The 22961-nt window shown below is 40.7% G+C and overlaps 1 protein-coding gene and 1 pseudogene across 1 annotated transcript in view; both read left to right on the top strand.

The window, feature by feature from the left end:
* SLC4A1AP (solute carrier family 4 member 1 adaptor protein) overlaps nt 1-12781 on the top strand; it is a 30313-nt gene extending 17532 nt beyond the window's left edge. Inside the window, exons 10-14 of the mRNA XM_008980959.4 lie at nt 538-778; nt 4432-4518; nt 5183-5247; nt 11493-11562; nt 12433-12781. Coding sequence (XP_008979207.2) covers nt 538-778; nt 4432-4518; nt 5183-5247; nt 11493-11562; nt 12433-12482 — 513 coding nt within the window. The 3' untranslated portion in view covers nt 12483-12781. The remainder of the gene's footprint in view (nt 1-537; nt 779-4431; nt 4519-5182; nt 5248-11492; nt 11563-12432) is intronic.
* Nucleotides 12782-14067: 1286 nt separating this feature from the next.
* Nucleotides 14068-17108, top strand: LOC144579133 (peptidyl-prolyl cis-trans isomerase A pseudogene; annotated as a pseudogene).
* Nucleotides 17109-22961: the final 5853 nt, after the last annotated feature.

The raw sequence follows: 22961 nt of genomic DNA, 5'->3' as shown, positions 1-22961 counted from the left end.
GATTAATTTTTTCTAATAAGTACTTTTATTGAATGGCTTTGATTAGAATATTTAGCCTTATTCTTTAGAAATGTCTTTCTTTTCTTCAGGATCTGTTTGACTGATTTACATGCCTCGTTTCCTTGAAATTACTTTATGTCTAAAATGAAAAAGCACAAATGACCAATTTCTGATTGTCTAATTTATTTGTTAGTTGATTTCATGATCAATTAAGATCCTTTAATATCATGAGCTATAACAGGACAGAATTCCTGTAGCTGGCATTCATCTGGAATAACTGTTTTAGCTCCCTACAAGCTATTTTCAAGTGTTTTGTATTTAGTAATTTTTGACTCTAGGAACTAATAAAGACACTTGTTTAGGGTCCGTAGATGGGTAAAATTTCATGTGAAAGTCCCACCTCCAGCAGACTTCTTTGGAGTTCATCAACCTGAAGAGAATAAACATTCAACACATTTAGCTTGATCTGCTTGAAAAGATTTTTTTCCTGTTGTCATTAGGTAGAACTACTTGTTCGTGGTTTTGTTTCCCTCTTAGAAGTTACCCCCCAAGCGTCCAGAACTCCCTCCAGCTCTAATGAGAATGAAAGATGAGCCTGAAGTAGAAGAGGAGGAGGAAGAGGAAGAGGAAGAAGAGAAAGAAAAGGAGGAGATTGAAAAGAAAAAACTGGAGGATGGAAGCCTCAGTAGGCCACAGCCAGAGATAGAGCCAGAAGCAGCAGTGCAGGAAATGAGGCCTCCCACAGATCTCACACATTTTAAGGAAACCCAAACCCATGGTAATATCTTTCTTCTCCTTCCCGTGTTGTTCATTGGGCAATTACATTGATTGTGGATAGGTTTTAAAAAGCAAGGCCAGTTCTTGTCTGTGCATTTGACTTTGTATGTGATACTCTGAGTCTGTAGTGAGGTCTTCTCCCTTTGGCCTCCAGTCATTATTTGTCCTCATTGCAGATTAAGGGTAGTTATTTCCAGTCTGTTCTGGAATTACAGAAAATGTAAGGCTGTGGAATCTGAAACCATAGCTGCTGTGGAATACTCCTGAGCTGCTGCCACTGTGTAAGTTGAAAGGCAGTGGAACAGGGTAGATGATGGGGCCTGATCAGGTGGTCTCAGTATAAGTCAGCCCTTACTAATTTTTTTCCCCCATCCCTGAAATAGAAGCCAAAAAGTTCTCAAGAAGGAACTTGCTTCATTCATCTTTTTGTTTGGAACCTAGCAGAAAACCTGACACATATCCATCCACTTCAGCAAATATTTGATGAAAAATGTTGAAAGGTGGAATTGATTGATATATATATCAATTCTATATTTTCTATATATATGGAGAATATATGTATATTTTATAACTACAAAGGATTATATGTTCATTTTAGAAACTACAGATCATACAGGAAAGTCCAAAGGAAAAAAGATAAATCCCCACAACCCCACTCTTAAAGATCATTGTTTATCTTTTTAGTATCCTTTCATCCCATGTCCACCATAGGGGTTATTTTCCTGCTGGTTGGCCAAACTGGTAAGCAAGGTAAAGATCTCAGAAAATAAGGAGCATGAGGAGAAACAATAAAAATTGGCATTGAATGTATGGGAATGCATGCATGTCTACTTCCAGAACAAACCAGGCTTGTCTACATAAAAACGCCAGGCCTGGCCCTTCTCTTGACTCACCTTCATCTGTCTGGGAAACAGAAAAATTACTGATTCCTCATCCGTGGGAGCTAAGTATTCTGTATCTGCATTCTCCTTTTTAAAAAGGTACTTATGTGAGCTTGGTCTATGGGCCATATATTGCAAGGGTGGATATAAACAGGCCAGCAGGAAGGGGAGCAGTAAGTATTTTTTTTTTTTTTAATTTTTTATTTTTTTTTTTTTATTACTGTTTTATTTATAATATAAGAAACAGAAAACATTTCCTTTTCAAGGAATTCTGGATCTCTAAGAATAAAATCCGAGTCTTCTCAACCTTAGTGCTACATAATTATAAACAGAGAAAAATACATGTTACCATACAGGAGAAATGTTATGACTATCAACAAATACCATGAGCTGGGAGCAGTGGCTCCTGCTTGTAATCCCACATACTCAAGAGGCTGAAGCAGGAGAATCACTTGAGCCAGGAGTTCAAGGTCAGAGTGAACTATGATCATGGCACCACACCAACAGAGCCAGACTCCGTCTCTTTAAAAAACAACAACAAATGCCACATACCATGTGATCCTAAACTTTATTCTTGAAGGATCAGATGTTTTTATTTTATGTAACTTCAAAGAAGGGCACCCAATGACCACAACAGAATAATTAATAGATATTTAGCACCTAAATTTAGAGATGACTTATGTATTCCCATAGCCTTAAATACTTGTATGTCTATAAGTTGGGGGAAACCAAATACATGTTGTTCAATGTCATTATTCTTAATTACAAATGCATCTACCTAGAATATTCAAACACAATCTTATTTCTCCCTGAAGTTGCAGACATATATATCTTTTTAACAAGTAAAGTGAGGTTTATTATTTCTTAAGCATCATTAAATTGTCTTCTGAATGTGACACTTTTTCAGATTAGACAAAAAGCAGTTCCTAAAAAGTCATTCATATTCAACCACTAGTATTATTTTAAATGTCCTTCACTATGGGACAGAGGTCAAAACTGAAGTGAACAGCTGTGGACCTTCTGCTGAAATACATTAGGAACAGAGGAGATGAACATACATTAATTTCTGACAATATATTGGCACATAAATGCTTATCTATAGGGTGAAAAAGCACTTAATGAAAGGATACATATTTGCCATGACAGTATTTCGGGGAGCAGTAAGTATTATAACTTTTTTTGTTTAATGGACCAAAGTAAATATGTGTGTGTGAAAATAGCTTAGATTTTGAAACCTGGTTTATAAGATGAAATAATTAGTAAATTTTGGGATTTACTAAATAAATACAAAATATTGGGATTACAGGCTCAGTGGCTTCACCTGTAATCCCAGCAATTTGGGGAGGCTGAGGCGAGCAGATCACCTGAGGTCAGGAGTTCGAGACTAGGCTGGCCAAATTGGTGAGACCCCGTTTCTACTAAAAATACCAAAAAAAAAAAAAAAATTAGCTGGGCATGGTGGTGCATGCCTGTAATCCCAGCTATTTGGGAGGGCTCTGAGGCAGGAGAATTGCTTGAACGCAGCAGACAGAAGTTACAGTGAGCTGAGATCATGCCACTTCACTCCAGCCTGGGTGACAAAGTGAGACTCTATCTCAAAAACAAAACAAAACACAAAAAAGATTAAATAATTAGTAAGTTTGCAGTGATGAGGGATTGCCCCAGGCCTTTCTTCCTGTGGTTTATTTTTATTTTTACTTTAATTTTTACTTTTATTGAGACAGGGTCTTACTCTGTCACCCAGCTTGGAGTACAATAGTGTGATCTTGGCTTACTGCAGCCTTGACCTCCTAAGGCACATGCTTGTAGAGAAAACAGAGTCGTAGGGTCTCCCTATGTTGCTCAGGCTGGTCCCAAACTCCTGGCCTCAAGCAGTCCTCTCACTTCAGCCTCCCAAAGTGCTGGGATTGTAGGTGTGAGCCACCATGCCCAGTTTATATATTGCTGTTTTATAACCTGTTTTTTTTTTTTTTTTTCTATGCCTTAAACTATTCTTTTTAAAATGTGGTTTTGGAGAAGGACATAGTGGTTCATCACATGCATGTGCCATAATGTATTTAGTCAGCTCTCAGTTGTTAAACATGTAGATTATTTCTTAAGTTTTGCTATTACAAACACATGTATAATAAATTTTGGGGCCAGGCTGGGTGACTCACGCCTGTAATCCCAATATTTTGGGAGGCCTAAGTAGGAGAATCACTTGAGCCCAGGAGTTTGAGACCATCCTGGGCAAGATGGAGAGACTCTATCTTTACAAAAAATTAAAAAAAAAAAAAAAAAAAAAAATGGCTGCACATGGTGGTGTATGCCTGTAGTCCTAGCTACTCTGGAGGCTGAGGCAGGAGGATCTCTGTAGCCCAGGAATTCAATGTAGCAATAAGCTATCATTGCACCACTGCACTACAGCCTGGGCAACAGAGAAAAACCGTGTTTCCAAAAATAATAATAAATTTTGGTGGTCATCTCTGATTTAAAAAAATAAGATGTTCCTGGGAGTAGAATTTCTAGGCCAAGGAGTATGTACATTTTTGAGGCTTTTGGTAAGTATTGCTAAAAAGTTTTACCTCAATGTTTGCTAGTGTTTTAAGTGGAAAATTGGCAGTTTTCTGTAATACATTTGGAGCATATTTATTCAAACCATAAGATTGCTTGAAGCTGATGATAATAAAACTGGATGATTATGTACTTAGCTTCTCTTTCTCTTGTTTTTGTTTTTTTGGCTTTCCACCGTGAATTAAATAATGACACTATGCTTTGATACTGCTTTTTACAGAAAACATGCCTCAACTTAGTGAGAAAGAACAGAATAAAGATTATCAAGACAGTAGCGAAACCACTTCATCATGTGAGGGACCCTCAGGCAAGTACGACAGCAGCCTTTATTGCTGCTCCGCACACAGGTGACCAACTGGTTTCATAAGGGAGGGGTTGCCACCTGACGTGAAGGCAGCACAGATGCTGCTAGGCCCCTGGACAAAGTTGGAATATAAAAGAGGTTTGTGTTTGGTGCCATCCCATTTGCCTTTCTTTTACTCCTCTTCTACCTTCTGGGGTTCCCTCTCCCTTCCTCATAAAGCACCATGCCTTGATGCTTCCTTCTGGCTGTGCAAAGCTTACCACAATTTTACATTTCCCAAAGTCAAACGTGTACCTATCATGAGAGTGATTCCAAAACTATCTTAAAAGAAATTGTTAAAAGGACTGCTTTACTCTGGTTTTACCTGTAATGGTTAAACTGTGTACTAGTAAAATCAGCCTCTTTTTTTTTTTTTTAACTTGTTCACATAATATGGTTATATTTAGCCTTATGATTTAAAAACTAGGGTTATTCATTCAGGAAAAATTTTCTCTTAGTATAGTTTTTATAGCAGTAGAAGGAATTATTGTTGAGAATTGCATTGTCATGAGCATCTTTTCTTCAGTAATTATAATGTTCTTTTAGGAAGAATTTTTCCTTTTTTTTTTTTTTTTTTTAACTTATACTGAAAATAGCTATTACCAGTTTTGTTTTTTTCTTAAATTAGCATCAAAGAATGAATATGAGAAAAGCAGAGATGAATTGAAGAAAAAGAAAATGCGTCCAGGCAAAGTAAGTATTTCACTTGTCTGGGAGTAAAAATGAATCCCCTTGTCATAGACCACATCCAAAAGAGTGAATCTTTGGAGACTAACAGAGTTCCCAGCAGCCTTATCCCCCTCTCCTGGAAATCTAGATTCTTTGCTTTTCATTTTTTAATTCTCTGTTGTCTTTATCACTCTCTTCTCTATAACTGCTCACATATAACCTCTTTTATTAGTTTATGAATCTTTCTTTATATCCTAGTATGCCATATAAAGACATTTGAATAACATATTCTTATTTTCCTCCTTTTATTACACAAAAGGTAGAATGTAATGTACTCCATTCTACATCTGTTTTTTTGTTTTATTTTTATTCTTTTAAACCATTCATGGAAATTATTTTCTATCAGTATATTGAGAGCTTCTCACCCTATGGAGCACTTTAACCCGTTCCTTATAGATGAATATTTGGGTTGTTTTTAGTCTTTTATTACAATAATACTATAATGAACAATCTTGTATATGTGTGATTTTGTGTGGATATGGCAAGCTCCCAAAAGTGCTAGGTTATATCAGGAAGTCCCCAAGACCACTCATGGGTTAGGTAATTCACAAGAGGACTCAGATCTCAGCGTATGATTGTACTTGCATCTATTATACTACAGCAAAAGGATTCCAGGCACCATCCACAAAGGAAAAAGGAACATGGGGCAAAATATGGTGGTAACCTGGCACAAGCTTCCAAAGATGTCTTCCAGTAGAGTCACGCAGGACATGCTTAATTCCCCTAATAACAAGTTGTGGCAACACTTGTGAAATTTTGCTAACTAGGGAAACTCCTTAGAGACTCAGTGCCTAGGGTTTTTACTGGGGACTGATCGTGTAGGCATTTCCTGCCTGGCATCTACAAAATTCAGACTTCCAGAAGGAAGGCAGGCATTCAGCATGAACTACATTGTTTGTACAAATAATTTAAGCACAGTGAGCCATTCTTGTCAGTTAGAATAGTAGAAACCTTCCCCAAATCTAGATTCCCAGATGCCAGCCAAGGGCGAACCCTGCAAACAGGTTTTCCAAGGATAGCAGTCAGGCTTGCTCTGTTAACTTTTCTAAACCTTGGTCAAAAGGTAAATGCCAGCCAGGTGTGGTGGCTCATGCCTGTAATCCCAGCACTTTGGGAGGCTGAGGCAGGCAGATCACAAGGTCAGGAGTTCAAGACCAGCCTGACCAACATGGTGAAACCCTGTCTCTACCAAAAATATAAAAATTAGCTGGGCGTGGTGGCACACACCTGTAATTCCAGCTACTCAGGAGGCTGAGGCAGGAGAATTGCTTGAACCCAGGAGGCAGAGGTTGCAGTGAGCCTAGACTGTGCCACTGTACTCCAGCCTGGATGACAGAGTGACACTCCATCTCAAAAAAAAAAAAAAAAAATGGTAAATGCCAGATTTCCCTTTCTGGGGGCTATACCATTCAGCACTCATACCTGCAGTGTGTTAACTGCCCCTTTTAAGGACTGTCACGTAACTCATTGGCTTAAAATCAGCTTGTGATGCTTTATGGAAAAAAAGGTTCAGAGAGAAATTATTCCCCCAAGTAGGTTACTTATGTCAAGATCATTAATAGAAACGTTTTTCTCTTAGTTTTTGTTTGCTAACAGGCATAAGGACAATAATTCTTAGAGTTAAAATTTTATACACACACACACACACACATATATGTAATTTTTTAAAAATAGCTTTTGGAGTACAAATGGTTCTTGGTTACATAGATGAATCATATAGTGATGAAGTCTGAGATTTTAGTGTACCTGTCACCCAAGTAGTGTATATTGTATGCAATTTTTTATTCCTCATCCCCTTCCCACCCTCCTCCCTCTGAGTCTCCCAAAGTCCATCATACCACTCTGTATGCCTTTCCATACCCATAGCTTAGCTCCCACTTATAAGTGAGAACATATGGTATTTGGTTTTCCACTCCAAAGTTACTTTACTTAAAATAATGGCCTCTAGCTCCATCCAAGATGCTGCAAAAAAACATTTATTTTTTATTTTATGTTTTTGAGACAGGATCTTGCTCTGTCACCCAGGCTGGAGTGCAGTGGTGTGATCATGGCTCACTGCAAGCTTCAACCTCTTGACTCAAGTGATCCTCCCATCTCAGCCTCCTGAGTAGTTGGGACTACAGTTTTGCACCACAATGCCTGGCTAGTTGGTATATTTTTTTGTAGAAATAGTCTTGCTTTGTTGCCCAGGCTGGCCCCAAACTCCTAGCTTCAAATGATCCTGGGATGCTGGCTTTTACTGAATGCTTTGTCTGCATCTATTGAGATGATCATATGGTTTTTGTTTTTAATTCTGTTTCTGTGATGTATCATATTTATTGATGTGCATATGTTTAACCATCCCAGCATCCCTGGGATGAAATCCGCTTGATCATGGTGTATTGAATAGGATGTATTAACTTTTTGTGCTGTTGGATTCAGTTTACTAGTCTTTCATTAAGGATTTTTGTATCTGTTCACCAGGGATGTTGGTCTCTAGTTTTCCTTTTTGGTTATGTACTTTCCTAGTTTTTGTATCAGGGTGAGATATTAGCTTGATAGAATGAATTAGGGAGCAGTCCTTTCTCAATCTTTTGGAATACTTTCAGTAGGATTAGTACCAATTCTTCCTTGAATGTCTGGTAGAATCTGACTATGAATCCATCTGGTCCTGGGCTTTTTTTTGTTGGTGGTAATTATTTTTTTTTATTACTGACTCAGTCTTACTGCTTCTTGCTGGTCTGTTCAGGATTTCTGTTTCTAACTGATTCAGTCTAGGAGGGTTGTATGTTTCCAGGAATTTATCCATTTCCACTAGTTCTAGTTTGTGTGCATAGAGGCGTTCATAGCAGTCTCAAACGATCTTTTGTATTTCTGTGGTGTTGGTTGTAATGTCTCCATTTTCCTTTCTAATTGAGCTAATATGGAATCTTCTTTTCTTGTCTAACCTAGTTAATGGTCTATCAATTTAGTTTATCCTTTCAAAATCCACCTTTTTGGTTGATCTTTTGTAATTTCTTTTGTTTCAATTTCATTTAGTTCTGCTCTGATCTTTGTTATTTCTTTTATGCTAGCTTTGGGTTTGATCTGTTCTTTTTTTTTTTTTTTTTTTTTTTTTTTGAGATAGAGTCTCATTCTGTTGCCCTGAGAGTACAGTGGCACAATCTTGGCTCACTGGAAATTCTGCCTCGTGGGTTCAAGCGATTCTCCTGCCTCAACCCTCCTGAGTAGCTGGGATTACAGGCTAGCCACCACACCCAGCTAATTTTTGTATTTTTGGTAGAAATGGGATTTAGCCATGTTGGTCAGGCTGGTCTCAAACTCCTGGACTCAAGCGATCTAACTACCCCAGCCTCCCAAAGTACTGGGATTATAGACATGAACCACCACACCTAGCCTGTTTTAGTCTGTTCTTATTTCTCTAGTTTCTCTAGTTCCTAGTGTGACATTAGGTTGTCAATTTGTGATCTTTCAGGCTTTTTTTCCTCTCTCTCTCTTTTTAAATAGAGCTGAGGGCCGGGCTCAGTGGCTTATGCCTGTAATCCCAGCACTTTGAGAGGCCGAAGTGGGTGGATCACCTGAGGTTGGGAGTTCGAGACCAGCCTGACTAACATGGTGAAACCTCATCTCTACTAAAAGTACAAAAATTAGCCAGGGCTGGTGGCGGGCATCTGTAATCCCAGCTACTCAGGAGGCTGAGGCAGGAGAATTGCTTGAACCTGGGAGGTAGAGATTGCAGTAAGCTGAGATCTCACCATTAATCTCCAGTCTGGGTGACAGAGCGAGGCTCCATCTCAAAAAAAAAAAAAAAAATAGCCAGGTGTGGTGGCACATGCCTGTAATCCCAGCTACTTGGTGGCGCATGCCTGTAATCCCAGCTCAAATGATATACAAATTTGTATATTGCACTCTAGCCTGGGCAACAAGAGTGAAACTCCGTCTCAAAAAAAAAAAAGAAAAAAAAATAGGGATGAGGTCTCACTATGTTGCCCAGGTTGGTCTTGAACTCCTGAGCTCAAGCTGTCCTCCTGCCTTGGCCTTTTAGAGTGCTGGAATTATAGGCGTGAGCCACCATGCCTGGCCCAAGACTTTTTGATGTAGACATTTAGCACTATAAATTTTTCCTTTTAGCACTGCTTTTGCTGTATTCCAGGGGTTTTGATAACTTGTGTCACTATTACTCATTTTGAAGAATTTTAAAATTTCCCGTGATTTCATTGTTAACCCAAAAATCATTTAGAAGCAGATTAATTTCCATGTATTGATATAGTTTTAAGGGTTCCTTTTGGAGTTGATTTCTAGTTTTATTTCCCTGTGGTATGAGAATTTACTTGATATTTCAATTTTTTTTTAATTTGAGATTTGTTTTGTGTTCTATTATATGGTCTATCTTGGAGGATATTCCATGCACTGATGAGAAGATTGTATATTCTGCAGTTCTTGAGTAGAATGTCCTATAAATATCTGTTAGTTGATTTGTTCTGGAGTGTAGTATAGGTCCAGTATTGGTTGACTTTCTGCCTTGATGATTTGTTTAGTGTTGTCAGTGGAGTGTTGAGGTCGTCCACTATTATTGTGTTGTTTTTCTTGTCTCCTAGGTCTGGTAGTAATTTTTTTTTTTGAGATGGAGTCTTGCTTTGTCACCCAGTCCAGAGTGCAGTGGCATGAGCCATGATCTCAGCTCACCACAACCTCCGCCTCCTGGGTTCAAGCGATTCTCCTGCCTCAGCCTCCTGAGTAGCTGGGATTACAGGCATGCGCCACCATGCCCTGCTCATTTTGTATTTTTAGTGGAGATGGGGTTTCCCCATGTTGGTCAGGCTGGTCTCAAACTCCCAACCTTAGGTGATCCGCCTGCCCTGGCCTCCCAAAGTGCTGGGATTACAGGCATGAGCCACTGCACCTGGCCAGTAATTCTTCTATGAATCTGGGTGCTCCAGTTTTAGGTGCATATATATTTAGGATTATAGTATCTTCTTGTTGGATTGATTCTTTAATATAATTGCCTCTTTGTCTTTTATTTTTTTTTTTTGAGACCGAATCTTGCTCTGTCCCTTAGGCTAGAGTGCAGTGGCAGGATCTCAGCTCACTGCAACCTCTGCCTCTTGGGTTCAAGTGATTCTCCTGCCTCAGCCTTCCAAGTAGCTATGATTACCAGTGCTTGCCACTGAGCCTGGCTATATTTTTTGTACTTTTAGTAGAGCTGGGGTTTTACCATCTTGGCCAGGCTGGTCTTGAACTCCTGACCTCGTGATCTACCCTCAACCTCCCAAAGTACTGGGATTACAGGCATGAGCCACTGTACCAGGCCCTTTGTCTTTTTTTTTTTGTACTGTTGTTGCTTTAAATTCTGTTTTATTTAATGTAAGAATAGCTACTCTTGCTTGCATTTGGCTTCCATTTGTGTGGAATATCTTTTTCCACCCCTTTACCTTCAGTCTATAAGAAACCTTAGGTTAAGTGAGTCACTTGAAGTCAGCAGATATTTGGTTTGTGATTTTTTTTTTTTTTTTTTGAGATGGAATCTTGCTCTGTTGCTCAGGCTGGAGTGCAGTAGCATGATCTCTGCTCACTGTAACCTCCACCTTCTGGGTTTAAGTGATTCTCCTGCCTCAGCCTCCCAAGTAGCTGGAATTACAGGTGCATACCATTACGCCTGGCTAATTTTTATATTTTTAGTAGATATGGGGTTCGCCACATTAGCCATACTGGTCTTGAACTCCTGACCTCAGGTGATCCACCAGCCTTGGCCTCCCAAAGTTCTGGGATTACAGGTGTGAGCCACTGCACCCAGCATGTGATTTTTTTCTTTTTTAAGTGGCGCATTTAGACCATTTACATTCAGTGTTAATATTGAGATGTGAGGTACTGTTCCAGTCATCATGTTAATTGTTACCTAGATACTTTTCTTTCTTCATTGTGTTATTGTTTTATATGCCCTGTGAGTTTTATGCTTTCAAGAGGTTCTATTCTGGTGCATGTCAACCTTTTGTTTTAAGATTTAGCATTTCTTGTAGGTCTGATCCGGTAGTGAGAAATTCCCTCAGCATTTGCTTGTCTGAAAAATATTCCTTTTTCATTAATGAAACTTCATTTTACTCCATATAAAATTCTTGGCTAACTTTTATTCTGTTTAAGAAGGCTAACAATAGGACCCCAATCCTTTCTGTGGTTGTAAGGTTTCTGCAGATGAATTCTTGTGAATAAAACAATCCATCTTTTCTTTGCAGCTTCCACCAATACTTTCTTCCAAATATCCTGAAGATGACCCAGACTACTGTGTGTGGGTCCCACCTGAAGGTAAATTGTTTTTACTTTTATTTCCTCTAAGGTTTATTTATTTATACTTTTGAATAGAGCATATACATTTAAGGTTCAAAATAAGAAAGTTATGAGAGTATGTAGTGATAATTTGTATATCCTTTGTGGATCCTTATTCAAGCAAACAACTGTTTAGAAAAATTATTAGATAATTTTGAACACTACCTGGATATTTGATGATACTAAGAAATTATGGTTGATTTTTTAAAAGTATAAATGATATTGAGTTATGTTTTTTGGAAAAAGTCCTTATCTGGAATATATACAGAAGTGTTCATAGATGTAATGTTATCTGGGCTTTATCAAGTCTAACGAAAGGAAAACAATTCTGCTGTGCCTCAGTTACTCAATTGTTTTCCTCATAAGACAACCAATTGTTATTAGTTTCTTATGGATACTTGTATATAAAATGCCAATTATAGAGGTGCATCTTACAGAAAAAAATTCATAAAAGTTAACCTGCTGGAACAAAGGGATAAACATTTTAAAGCTTTTATAAATTGCATTTTATAGAGATTGTATCAGTTTTATGCTCATACACACACCCTTAAGGAAATGTATGAGATACTTACTTCCTCATATGTTCATCACACCTTGAGGTTTCTAATACATTAGTAACTAATAGAATTTAGTTACTAGAGATGTCTGCTTTTTCTTTGCTAATAAATGTTAGAATAGAAGTGAAAAGAGGACTATTTTGAAATTTCATACAAAAAACAAAATTCCTATCATAGAATAAACCTTTTTGTCTGTTTTACTTTTTGGCCTTCTGATATTTGGATATCTTTTCTCACCTGACTTTGGAAGAGTAAATAATGTGTTTCTTACTTTTTTAATATTCTGCTCTAGATCAAAGTGGAGATGGAAGAACCCATCTTAATGACAAGTATGGCTATTGATTGCTTTAGAATTCCCTTCTAAAGAACACCCTATGGACTATGTGACATGGTATATTTGGGATAATACATCAAATTGAATGGCCAGAGAAGTTTAGATGACCACTTGTAAGACCTGCTGACTGGCCTTTCTTTCTGTGTTCTTGGCTTCTTAAATTTATCTGCCCACATGATTCTCATGAATATGATGTTTATGTTTAAAAGTGTTTATATGTTTATGTAAAAAGGGAACTATATATTTTGAGAATTTGTAAAGTGAGAGACATGACCCTATTAAAATAAGAAGGCGTATATGTTCCTAATATTTTATTTTTTATTAATTTTTTTTAAGAGACATGGTTTTATTCTGTCACCTAGGCTGGGGTACAGTTGTACAATCCTGTAGTCTTGAACTCCTGGGCTCAAGCAATCCTCCCACCTTAGCCTCCCAAGTACCTGGAACTATATACCACCATCATACCTGGCTAATTATTTTAGTTTAATTTTTGGTAGAGATGAAGTCTTGCTATGTTGCTCAGGCTGGTCTTGAACTCCTGGCCTCAAGTGATCCTCCTGCCTCAGCCTCCCAAAGCACTGGGACCTAATTTTTTGTGTTTTTTGTTTTTCTTTTTTTCTGAGAGAGGTTCTTACTCTTGCCCTGAGTGAGTGCAGTGGGATGATCTCACAGCTTACTGCAGTCTCAACTTACTGGCTCAAGCCATTCTCCTGCCTCAGCCTCCTGAGTAGCTGGGAATACAGGTACTTGCCGCTGTGCCTGGCTAATTTTTGTTTTTATAGAGACAAGGTCTTACCATGTTGCCCAGGGTGGTCTCAAACTCCTGGGCTTAAGCAATCCCACTCTCCTTGGCCTCTTAAAGTGCTAGGATTACAGGCCACTGCATCCAGGACCTAATGTGTGGGACCTAATGTTGATTAAAGATAACAGCCTGTTTCATTGAGACTTAAGGACTATGCTTTTCTTGAGCAATAAGGTGCTTATGGTGGTTGGGTTGCAGAACTCACTGATATTTTCTCCTGAAATAACTGTTGAAATATGAGGTTATGCTCATATTTGGTGTGACTCTGGGTGTCCCTGTCATTCTTGTACCAAAAGTAGGTTCACAGTGGGGGCTTCCTACAGCCTTCAACTATAATCTTCTTATCAGGTTTGAGAGTAGACCCTGATTTATCAGGACAGAGTTAACTATGGCACCGCCTTGTGCATTCAAGCACTAGTCCTGATAAAAACTCAGCCTGCTGAAGGTCCAGAACTCTGACCCGTCATTCCTCCTCTTATGGAAGAGTGCAAATAAGGCCATGGAATGAAAAGCTGCATATGTTCTGCCCAATGTGGGACTTCTTACCTCTGTGGAGAGGGGAGTAGGAAGAATTTCTCTGGAAGCAGGAAGAAATGCAAGATGTCTTATTTTCTCCCTTCGCCCTCCCCATCATTAGTGCTTCACTTCCATAGAAAGGAAAGCCCAAGAATGAAGCAAAGTGGAGAGCATTTGGGGTAGGCGGAGGCAGACATAAGCAGGAGGAGAAATGCGATGGTTGATCTGGAGAGTGGATGAGGCTGATGCTTCCTAAAATGGATTACACAGTATGCATGGAGGTAGGCAGGAAGCAGTAATGAGCAACTTCAGTTATCCTGACAGATGTGGGAAGTCTGCTCTGCTAAAAGTGATAAGTCCATCTCTCAAAAAGGAATGTTGGTATTATGAGAAACTATTATTTTGGACTTCATGTAGACCAACAAGGAAAAACTGGTTGATGATGTAAGAAGTGACAGGAATTGGGTACAGAATGACTGTGCCATCTTGGATCAAAACAGTGAACAAAAGTCTGAGCTAGATCAATCATCTTCAGAGGTGAAACTCTATTCAAACAAAATTGTATGTGGGACCCTAATACTTGAACAGGTAAAAATATACCTCCTCTGGTTGAAGCGAAGGCAAAGGGATTAGAGACACAGACACACACACACACACAAGACACACACACACCCCACACCACAGGATTAGAGACACACACACAAACACACCCGCTCCTCACACACCACTCCTCCCTCTACCCTCCAGTGACCCTGAGGAATCCTAGGCACATGTCTTAAATTCTTCAAGTCTCAATTCTGTCATCTGTGAAGCAGGGACAGTAATGCTTCCTGCTCTTGGAACCTCAGATTGTTCTAAGGATCAAATGAGATAATGTAGGTGAATATAATTTACAGGGCTTTAGAGATGTTAATAGTTGTTATTACAAAAAGGGGATAGATCCTAACATCTGGGCCTGACTTTTCTCATTTGTGAAAGAGGAAATAGGATTAGATCCGTGATTCTCAACTGTGGCTACATATTAGAATCACCTGGAGAAATGTAAAATTTTTTAATTGCAATACTTTGATTCCACCTCAAACGGATTTAATCAATATCTGAGGTGATTTTTTTTTAATTTTCTTGAGGCCATCTCACTCTGTCACTTAGGCTGGAATACAGTGTGGTGTTATCATGGCTTGCTGCAGCCTCTGCCTCCTGTCTTCAAGCAATCCTTCCATCTTAGCCTCTCAAGTAGCTGGGACTGCAGGCACACACCACCATGCCCAGCTAATTTTTATATTTTTATATAGAGATGAGGTTTTACTATGTTGCCCAGGTGGTCTCAAACTACTGGTCTCAAGCAATCTGCCCACCTCAACTTCCCAAAGTGCTGGGATGACAGCTGTAAGCCACTGCGTCTGGCAAGGTGATCCCTTTTACAAGCACTCCAGGTGACTCTAATGTGGAGCCCATGGTGGGAAACCTCTAGAGCACTTTTTTGTATAACAACCTTTATCTGTTTAGGGTCAGATATTTTAGGCTTTGCAAGCCATTTAGTCTGTCGTAAACACTCAACTCTACTACTTTGTGCAGACAGCATTGGCAATACACAAATGAATGAGTGTGACTGTGTTCCAATAAGTGTTTGTTTATGAAAACAAATGGCAGGCTGGATTTGGCCCACAGGCCGTAGTTGGCCAACTGCTGCTCTGTACTAATTCATCATCTTTAAGTCTGACCTGGCTAAAAATTTTCTTTATGATGTCTTTAAAAAATGTATATCTCAGCCGGGTGTGGTAGCTCACACCCGTAATCCCAGCACTTTGGGAGGACAAGGCAGGCAGATCACAAGGTCAGGAGTTCAAGACCAGTCTGAACAACATGGTGAAAACCCTGTCTCTACTAAGAATGCAAAAATTAGCTGGATGTGGTGGTGCACGCCTGTAATCCCAGCTACTCAGGAGACTGAGGCAGGAGAGTCACTTGAACCTGGGAGGTGGAGGTTACAGTGAGCTGAGATCATGCCATTGCACTCCAACCTGAGCAATGAAGCGAGACTCTGTCTCCAAAAAAAAATGTATATCAGTTCATGGATATTTGAAAGTTTCTATTCAGAAGCCTAACTATCCCTGAACTATATGGGTTGCAGTTTCATGGGTACCAGAAATCAAAGTAATCCTGTCTCCTTTTCTCAGAAACAAAAGTAAGGTTATTAGTCATGAAATAAAATATTCTACTACAGCAGGAACACAAGAGGTTAACTAAGCAAGCTGTCCCTGGTCTGCCGTCCTGGCCTTCCCGGAAGTTCTGTATTATATCTGCCTCTATATTTAAAGAGCATTGGGAAGCTGCTGGGTTGTTGGTGATGGTGAAATGAATGGGTTTGGATTTTTAAAAGAAGACTCAAACTACAGTGTGGTAGAATGATGGGAAAAGGCAGGAGGGTGCAGGAAAAACCGGTTTGAAGTCTGCAGCAGACATGTAGGTGAGATATAATGGTGGCCTAAATTAAGTGGAGACTGAGATGGAAAGAGGTAAATGGGGCCCAACAATATTTTAAAAGGTAGAATGGGCTTTGCAGACCCGCCGCCGCCTGGAGCCTTGTAGTATCAAGGTGGGTCAACCCCACTGTGTTCTTTGACTGCCGTCAATGGCGAGCCCTTGGGCTGCATCTCCTTCCAGCTGTTTGCAGACAAGTTTCCAAAAATAGCAGAAAACTTTTGTGCTCTGAGCACTGGAGAGAAAGGATTTGGTTATAAGGGTTCCTGCTTTAACAGAATTATTCCAGGATTTAAGTGTCAGGGTGGTGACTTCACACGCCATAATGGCACTGGTGGCAAGTCCATCTATGGGAAGAAATTTGATGATGAGAACTTCATCCTAAAGCATACAGGTCCCGGAATCTTGTCCATGGCAAATGCTGGACCCAACACTAATGGTTCCCAGTTTTTCTTCTGCACTGTCAAGACTGAGTGGTTGGATGGCAAGCATGTGGTCCTTGGCAAGGTGAAAGAGGCATGAATATTGTGGAGGCCATGGAGCACTTTGGGTCCAGGAATGGCAAGATCAGCAAGAAGATCACCATTGCTGACTGTGGACAACTTTAATAAGTTTAACTTGTGTTTTATCTTAACCACCAGACCATTCCTTCTGTAGGTCAGGAGAGCACCCCGCCACCCCATTTGCTCGCAGTATCCTAAAATCTGTGCTTTCGCTGCAGTTCCCTTTGGGTTCCATGTTTCCCTTGTTCCCTTCCGTGCCTAGCTGGATTGCAGAGTTGAGTTAAGTTTATGATTATGAAATAAAGACTAAATAACAACAATTAAAAAAAAAAGGTAGAATGGCTAAAACTGGGTGATGGGATTGTCTGTGAGTAAAAGGGAAGGAATTGAGCATGTTTCCAGATTGCTGGCTTGGACATCTGAATGGGTGATAGGTCATTCATTGAGGTAAGGGAAAAGGGAAATGTCCCTTTGAGATACCCAAGTAAAGATGTCAAGAAAGCAGTTGGTTGGATATATACGTCTTGAGCTCGGAAGAGAGGGTGGAAGAACAGTTGTGGGCGGGTGGGGGTTGGGTAGCAGGTACTAGTAGGTGAGGTTAAAGACGAGGTGACAGGAGTTTTGAAAGTGGACTTCAGTCTTGGACAGCTGGATCTCCCTATCTTTGGTACAAGGAACAAAATTTTTCCTGGTTATGGGTACTTATTTATAGGGGGGGAAAAGGTGAAACATGTATATCAGAGTGAGCAGCATTTTGGAGAGAAAAAGTAAGCATATGTATTTAACATTAAAACAAAGTCTCTGTCCACTTCAAGAATTTTCTTTTTCTTTTTTTTTTTTTTTTTTTTTGAGACAGAGTCTTACTCTGTTGCCCAGTGCATGGTGTGATCTCGGCTCACTTCAACCTCTGCCTCCCGGGTTCAAGCGATTCTCCTGCCTCAGCCTCCTGAGTAGCTGGGATTATAAGCGCACACCACCAACCCAGCTAATTTTTTGTATTTTTGATAGAGATGGGGTTTAACCATGTTGGCTAGGCTAGTCTCAAACTCCTGATCTCAAGTGATGCACCTGCCTTGGCCTCCCAAAGTGCTGGGATTACAGGCATGAGCCACTGTGCCCAATGACTTTAAGAATTTTCAAGGGACCTAAAAATGTGTCTAGAAAGCCAAAACTTTATTTTGTATTAAAAATTTCCAATTAAAAAAATACAAAAAAAAATTCCAATAATAATAATAGCTAAAACTGGATGTGGTGGCTCATGCCTGTAATCTCAGCTCTTTGGGAAGCTGAGGTGGGAGGATTACTTGAGCCAGGAGTTTGAGACCAGCCTGGACAATACAGTGGGACCCTATCTCTACTACAAAAAAAGAAAAAATAGGCCGGGTGCGGTGGCTTATGCCTATAATCCCAGCACTTTGGGAGGCCAAGGTGGGCAGATCACAAGGTCAGGAGTTCTAGACCAGCCTGGCCAACATGGTGAGGTGGCACACACCCGTAATCCCAGCTACTCAGGAGGCTGAGGCAGGAGAATTGCTTGAGCCAAGGAGGCAGGGGTTGCAGTGAGTTAAGATTGCACCACTGCACTCCAGCCTGGGTGACAGAGCAAGACTCTGTCTCAATAAATAAATAAATAAAAATAGAGGCTGGGCATGGTGGCTCACGCCTATAATCCCAGCACTTTGGAAAGTTGAGGCAGGTGGATCATGAGGTCAGGAGTTCAAGACAAGCCTGACCAATATGGTGAAGCCCCACCTCCACTAAAAATACAAAAATTAGCTGGGCATGGTGATGTGTGTCTGTAGTCTCAGCTACTCAGGAAGCTGAGGCAGGAGAATTGCTTGAACCCAAGAGGCAGCAGTTGCAATGAACCGAGATTGCGCCATTGCACTCCAGCCTGCTGGGTGACAGAGTGAGACTCTGTCTCAAAAAAAAAAAAATAAATTTTAAATAAATAAAAGTAAATGCCTAAGCATCTCAGTTTCACCATAACATGACCCCCGTTAAGATTCTGTTTATTGGCCAGTGTGGTAGCTCACACCTGTAATCCCAGCACTTTGGGAGGCCAAGTCGGGTGGATCATGAGGTCAGGAGTTTAAGACCAGGTTCGCCAGCATGGTGAAACCCTGTCTTTACTAAAAGTACAAAAATTAGCCAGGCATGATGGTGTGTACCTGTAATCCCAGCTACTCAGGAGGCTGAGGCAGGAGAATTGCTCAAACCAAGGAGGTGGAGGTTGTAATGAGCCAAGATCACGCCACTGTACTCCAACCTGGGTGACAGAGCAAGACTCCATTTCAAAAAAAAAAATACTTTTTGTTTATCTTAGCTGGACATTGAGATTTCATTGTATTATAAAGGAAAGAACACTATTCCACTGGGACTGGATGGAGTTAGCCCTTTTGGGAAGTATGACACAATTCCCAACAAACACTGAAGCCATTAGCCACAGCCTTAGGATCTGTTGCTTTACCACTAAAATGCTGCCACTTCCCAGATAGGGTGTGACAAGTGGCCAGCAGCTGTGGATGGCTTCCTGAGAGAGTGGGAGCCAGAGGGAAGCCTGCCAGCCCTGTGGCAATCAAAAGCCAAAATCAAAGCCTCTGGAGGGGAGGGAGAGCCAAGTTCCCAGACAAGGTTTGGTCCAACCAGATTCTTGACTGCTGGGAAATGGCAAAACTCCTTGACCTTTGAAGAGTGGGTCCAGCATGAAACTGGTATAGTCTTCTTGTGATAGGCCACTCTTTATTCCTGAGATTCCTCACTTGATGTGGCCATTTAACAATTTTCAGGATTTCACCTCTGGTCTCTGAGAAGACTGCCCTGCTTTGGTTTTAGAGGTTTGGCACATCATAGTCCAGGCTGGAACCAAGACTTCTATTCAGTAGGATTCTGGAAATCTGCCCCCACCCCCACCATAGGACCTAGCATTGATGAGGCAGGTTGGAGGGCTCAGCATGTATGCAGTATTTCCCATCAAGGGTATCTCCGCCTTCTTCATTCCCCTAGCCCATTTTAATTTCTCTATGTGGAGGTTTTAGGATCTATGCCTCTGCATTGCCCACTGCCCTAATCTAAGCTCCCTTCACATCATGACTCCACAGGCCTCCCTCTCATCTCTGCCTTATCAACTCTCCTCCACATATGTCAAACACATCTCTGAACAGAGTCCTTGCTCTGACATCTCAAAAGGTTTTCCAAAGTCCAAAGGGTGAGGGTCCAAATTCCTTTGAGGCTTTGAAAGCCTTATCATAGGGTTCCTTATCATAAGGTTGCTTTTGAAAGCCTTATCATAGGGTTGATCATGACCACACACCTACCCTTGTCCCTCCCTTTCTGCCACCCAATGAGGCATACCTGCTACTCTAGGAATAACAGATTATTTGCCCCAAACACACCTTTGCTTTTTCTTCTCTCTACATTTTCTATCCTTGCTGCATAGGCCTCAGTTTCCTTGTCTATTACATAGAGATAATACTACCTATCCAGCAGTACTGTGGAGATTAAGTAACAAATAGCCATGTCCAACACATAATCACCTCCTCTCACCCCATGTAGTTATTGTATCATTATGGTCTTCCTTGTTCATGTTTGGTAAGTACTACTTAAAAAAAATAAATAAATACACTTTATTTTTTAGGGCAGTTTTAGGTTCACAGCAAAATTGAGCAGAAGGCACAGAGATTTGCCATTGTCCACACTCCTCTTACACACAGCCTTCCCCGCTATCAGCATTCCGCACCAGAGTGGTAAATTTGTTATAACTGATGAACTTACACTGACAACTCGCTATCACCCGAAGTCCACAGTCTACATTAGGGCTCACTGTTGGTATTGCACATTCTCTGGGTTTGAAGAAATGTATAATGTCATGTATCCAACATTATACTGTACCAATAAAGATGGTTTCATTGCCCTGAAAATCCTCTGTGCTCTACCGGTTCCTCCCTCCCTCCCCAGGCCTGATTCATTTTTAACATAATTGGCTTGCCTCGCACTACCTTCAGGAGGTCTCCCTGATCACCATGACTGTCACTAATCCTTCCTTCCCCACTAGTGCAGTAGCACTTTATGTCACTTCTATTATAGACCTTACTCCAACGGCTTGATGTTCATTTCTGATCTGTGTGCTCGGGTTACTTACATTTGTAACTTGAGTTCCTGAGGACAGAAACTGCATATCTTGTACCCCATCCATGGCACCTAGCAGTTCACAAATTGGTGCTCAGTTAACTGTTGGTTTCAACAGGTGGAGGGCTGAAGGGCAGGTCCTAGTCCCATCCCTTCCTATCCTTGGGTTTTTCTGTTAGAGAAGGGATACCTTCTGGCCACCTTCAGTTCCAGGACCTTGCTGCAGACAAGCTGGACCATCTAGGAACTGACCATTTTAGCAAGATTGTCCATACAGAGGGCTGGATTTATGTCCTACTTGGGGCAAAACCAGGCAGGAACTACTCCTTCCCATCAAGGAGCTCTGCACTCCAGCAGCTGGCTTGAATTTGGATTTTCCAGGGCTAAATAGCTAAATAGCCCGGGAAAATCCTGATCCTGACGGTTGGTTGGGTTTCCTTAGGTCTGCCTTTGTCTCTGAACACACCCCGTCAGAAGTTAATGCAACCACAGCATGGAGTGACCACTAGGAGGCAGTAGAGGCCCGTTACAATGCGGTCAATTTGCACATGGGGGTCAAAGAAGATAAAGGTTTCAAAGCAGAGGAAAGATTAAGAATGGGGGGCGGGGGAAGAAAAGGGAGAATTGTGAAAGAGTTCGGAGCAGCAAGCTGGTTTCGCTCATCGACATTCCTGGGTCCAAGACCTGGCAGCAGCAAGTTAGCCAGGGACACTGGTCAGGCCCAAATGGTGCTCCCAACTCTTCCCCAAAACTGTCTTTTCCAGTGCTTAGTTTCACCTAGAGAAAGTCGCTCTCCATTTATAATGCCGATATTCTATGGAGGACTCTGGCCATTGCCTGTTTATTTTTTATACACTACATTGCAGCTTTACAGTTTACAGAGGATTTTTTTCACACACGTTAAAAAAAATCCGAATCCCCTATTAGACTTAAAAGGTAAAAATAAATGTTATTATCTCTGTTTAAAGAAACAGAGGTGCTGGGCATGGTGGCTCACGCCTGTAATCCCAGCACTTTTGGGGGGTTGAGGCGGGAGGATCACTTGAGGTCAGGAGTTCGAGACCAGTCTGGCCAATACAGTGAAACCCCGTCTCTACTAAAAGTACAAAAGTTAGCCAGGCATGGTGTCACCCACCTGCAGTCCCAGCTACTCAGGGGGCAAAGGAAGGAGAATCGCTTGAACCTGGGAAGTGGAGGTTGTGGTGAGCCCAGATCTCAGCACTGCAGTCCAACCTGGGCATTGCAGTGAGACTCCATCTCAAAAAAAAAAAAAGAAAAGAAACTGAAGTTAGACACATGAAGTGACTTGCTGAAAGGCACACTGAGTTTGTGGTGCAACCAAATCTAGATGTGAGTTTCCTTCATTTCTGTTCCTTTGCTTATTCCTTCTAGTTTTCAGTTGCTTATGTTTGTAAGCTTAGTGAGTTTTTAAGAGCAAGGACTGCATCTAATTCATCTTTATATCCCTGAATGGTGCCCCTTAATGTTTAGGGCTATGGCTGGGTGTGTTGTATATTATCCTCTCCAGAGTTAGAGTCCATGATCTATCTCTTATCCTCCATGATTCGGTAATTCTGTGATTTTGAGGTACAGCCCTAACAAAGAGTGGTGGCTATGAGTGAGGCTACTGGCTGAGCATTTCAACAAGGGCAGCACGGAGGGTGTACGACAGTTTTCCAAAGTGTGTACGAGTGTCCCTGGTGTCATGAGAGTTGACTTTAGGAAATGAGGATGAAAATGTTTAATTTTAGTGGCTACACATATAAATACAGATAAACAGTATAAATGTAATGTGTCACATTACATATATATTAAAATATGTGTGTACACATATATACACACAGATGTATTGTAGCTTAGAATGAAGTTAACTTCTTTATTTCAACAGATTTTAGGATACATGGGTAAGTTCTTTTTTATTTTTTAAATAGAGATGGGGTCTTGATATGTTGCCCAGGCTGGCCTCAAACTCCTGGACTCAAGAGAATGTGTGAGCCACCACACCCAGCCCATGAATAAGTTCTTCACTGGTGATTTCTTTACTTTTTCTTTTTCTT

Source organism: Callithrix jacchus, chromosome 14 (assembly GCF_049354715.1).
Source record: "Callithrix jacchus isolate 240 chromosome 14, calJac240_pri, whole genome shotgun sequence".
Lineage (NCBI taxonomy): Eukaryota > Metazoa > Chordata > Mammalia > Primates > Cebidae > Callithrix > Callithrix jacchus.
Note: the sequence above shows the minus strand (reverse complement) of the source record. Positions and strands in the feature narration are given on the sequence as shown.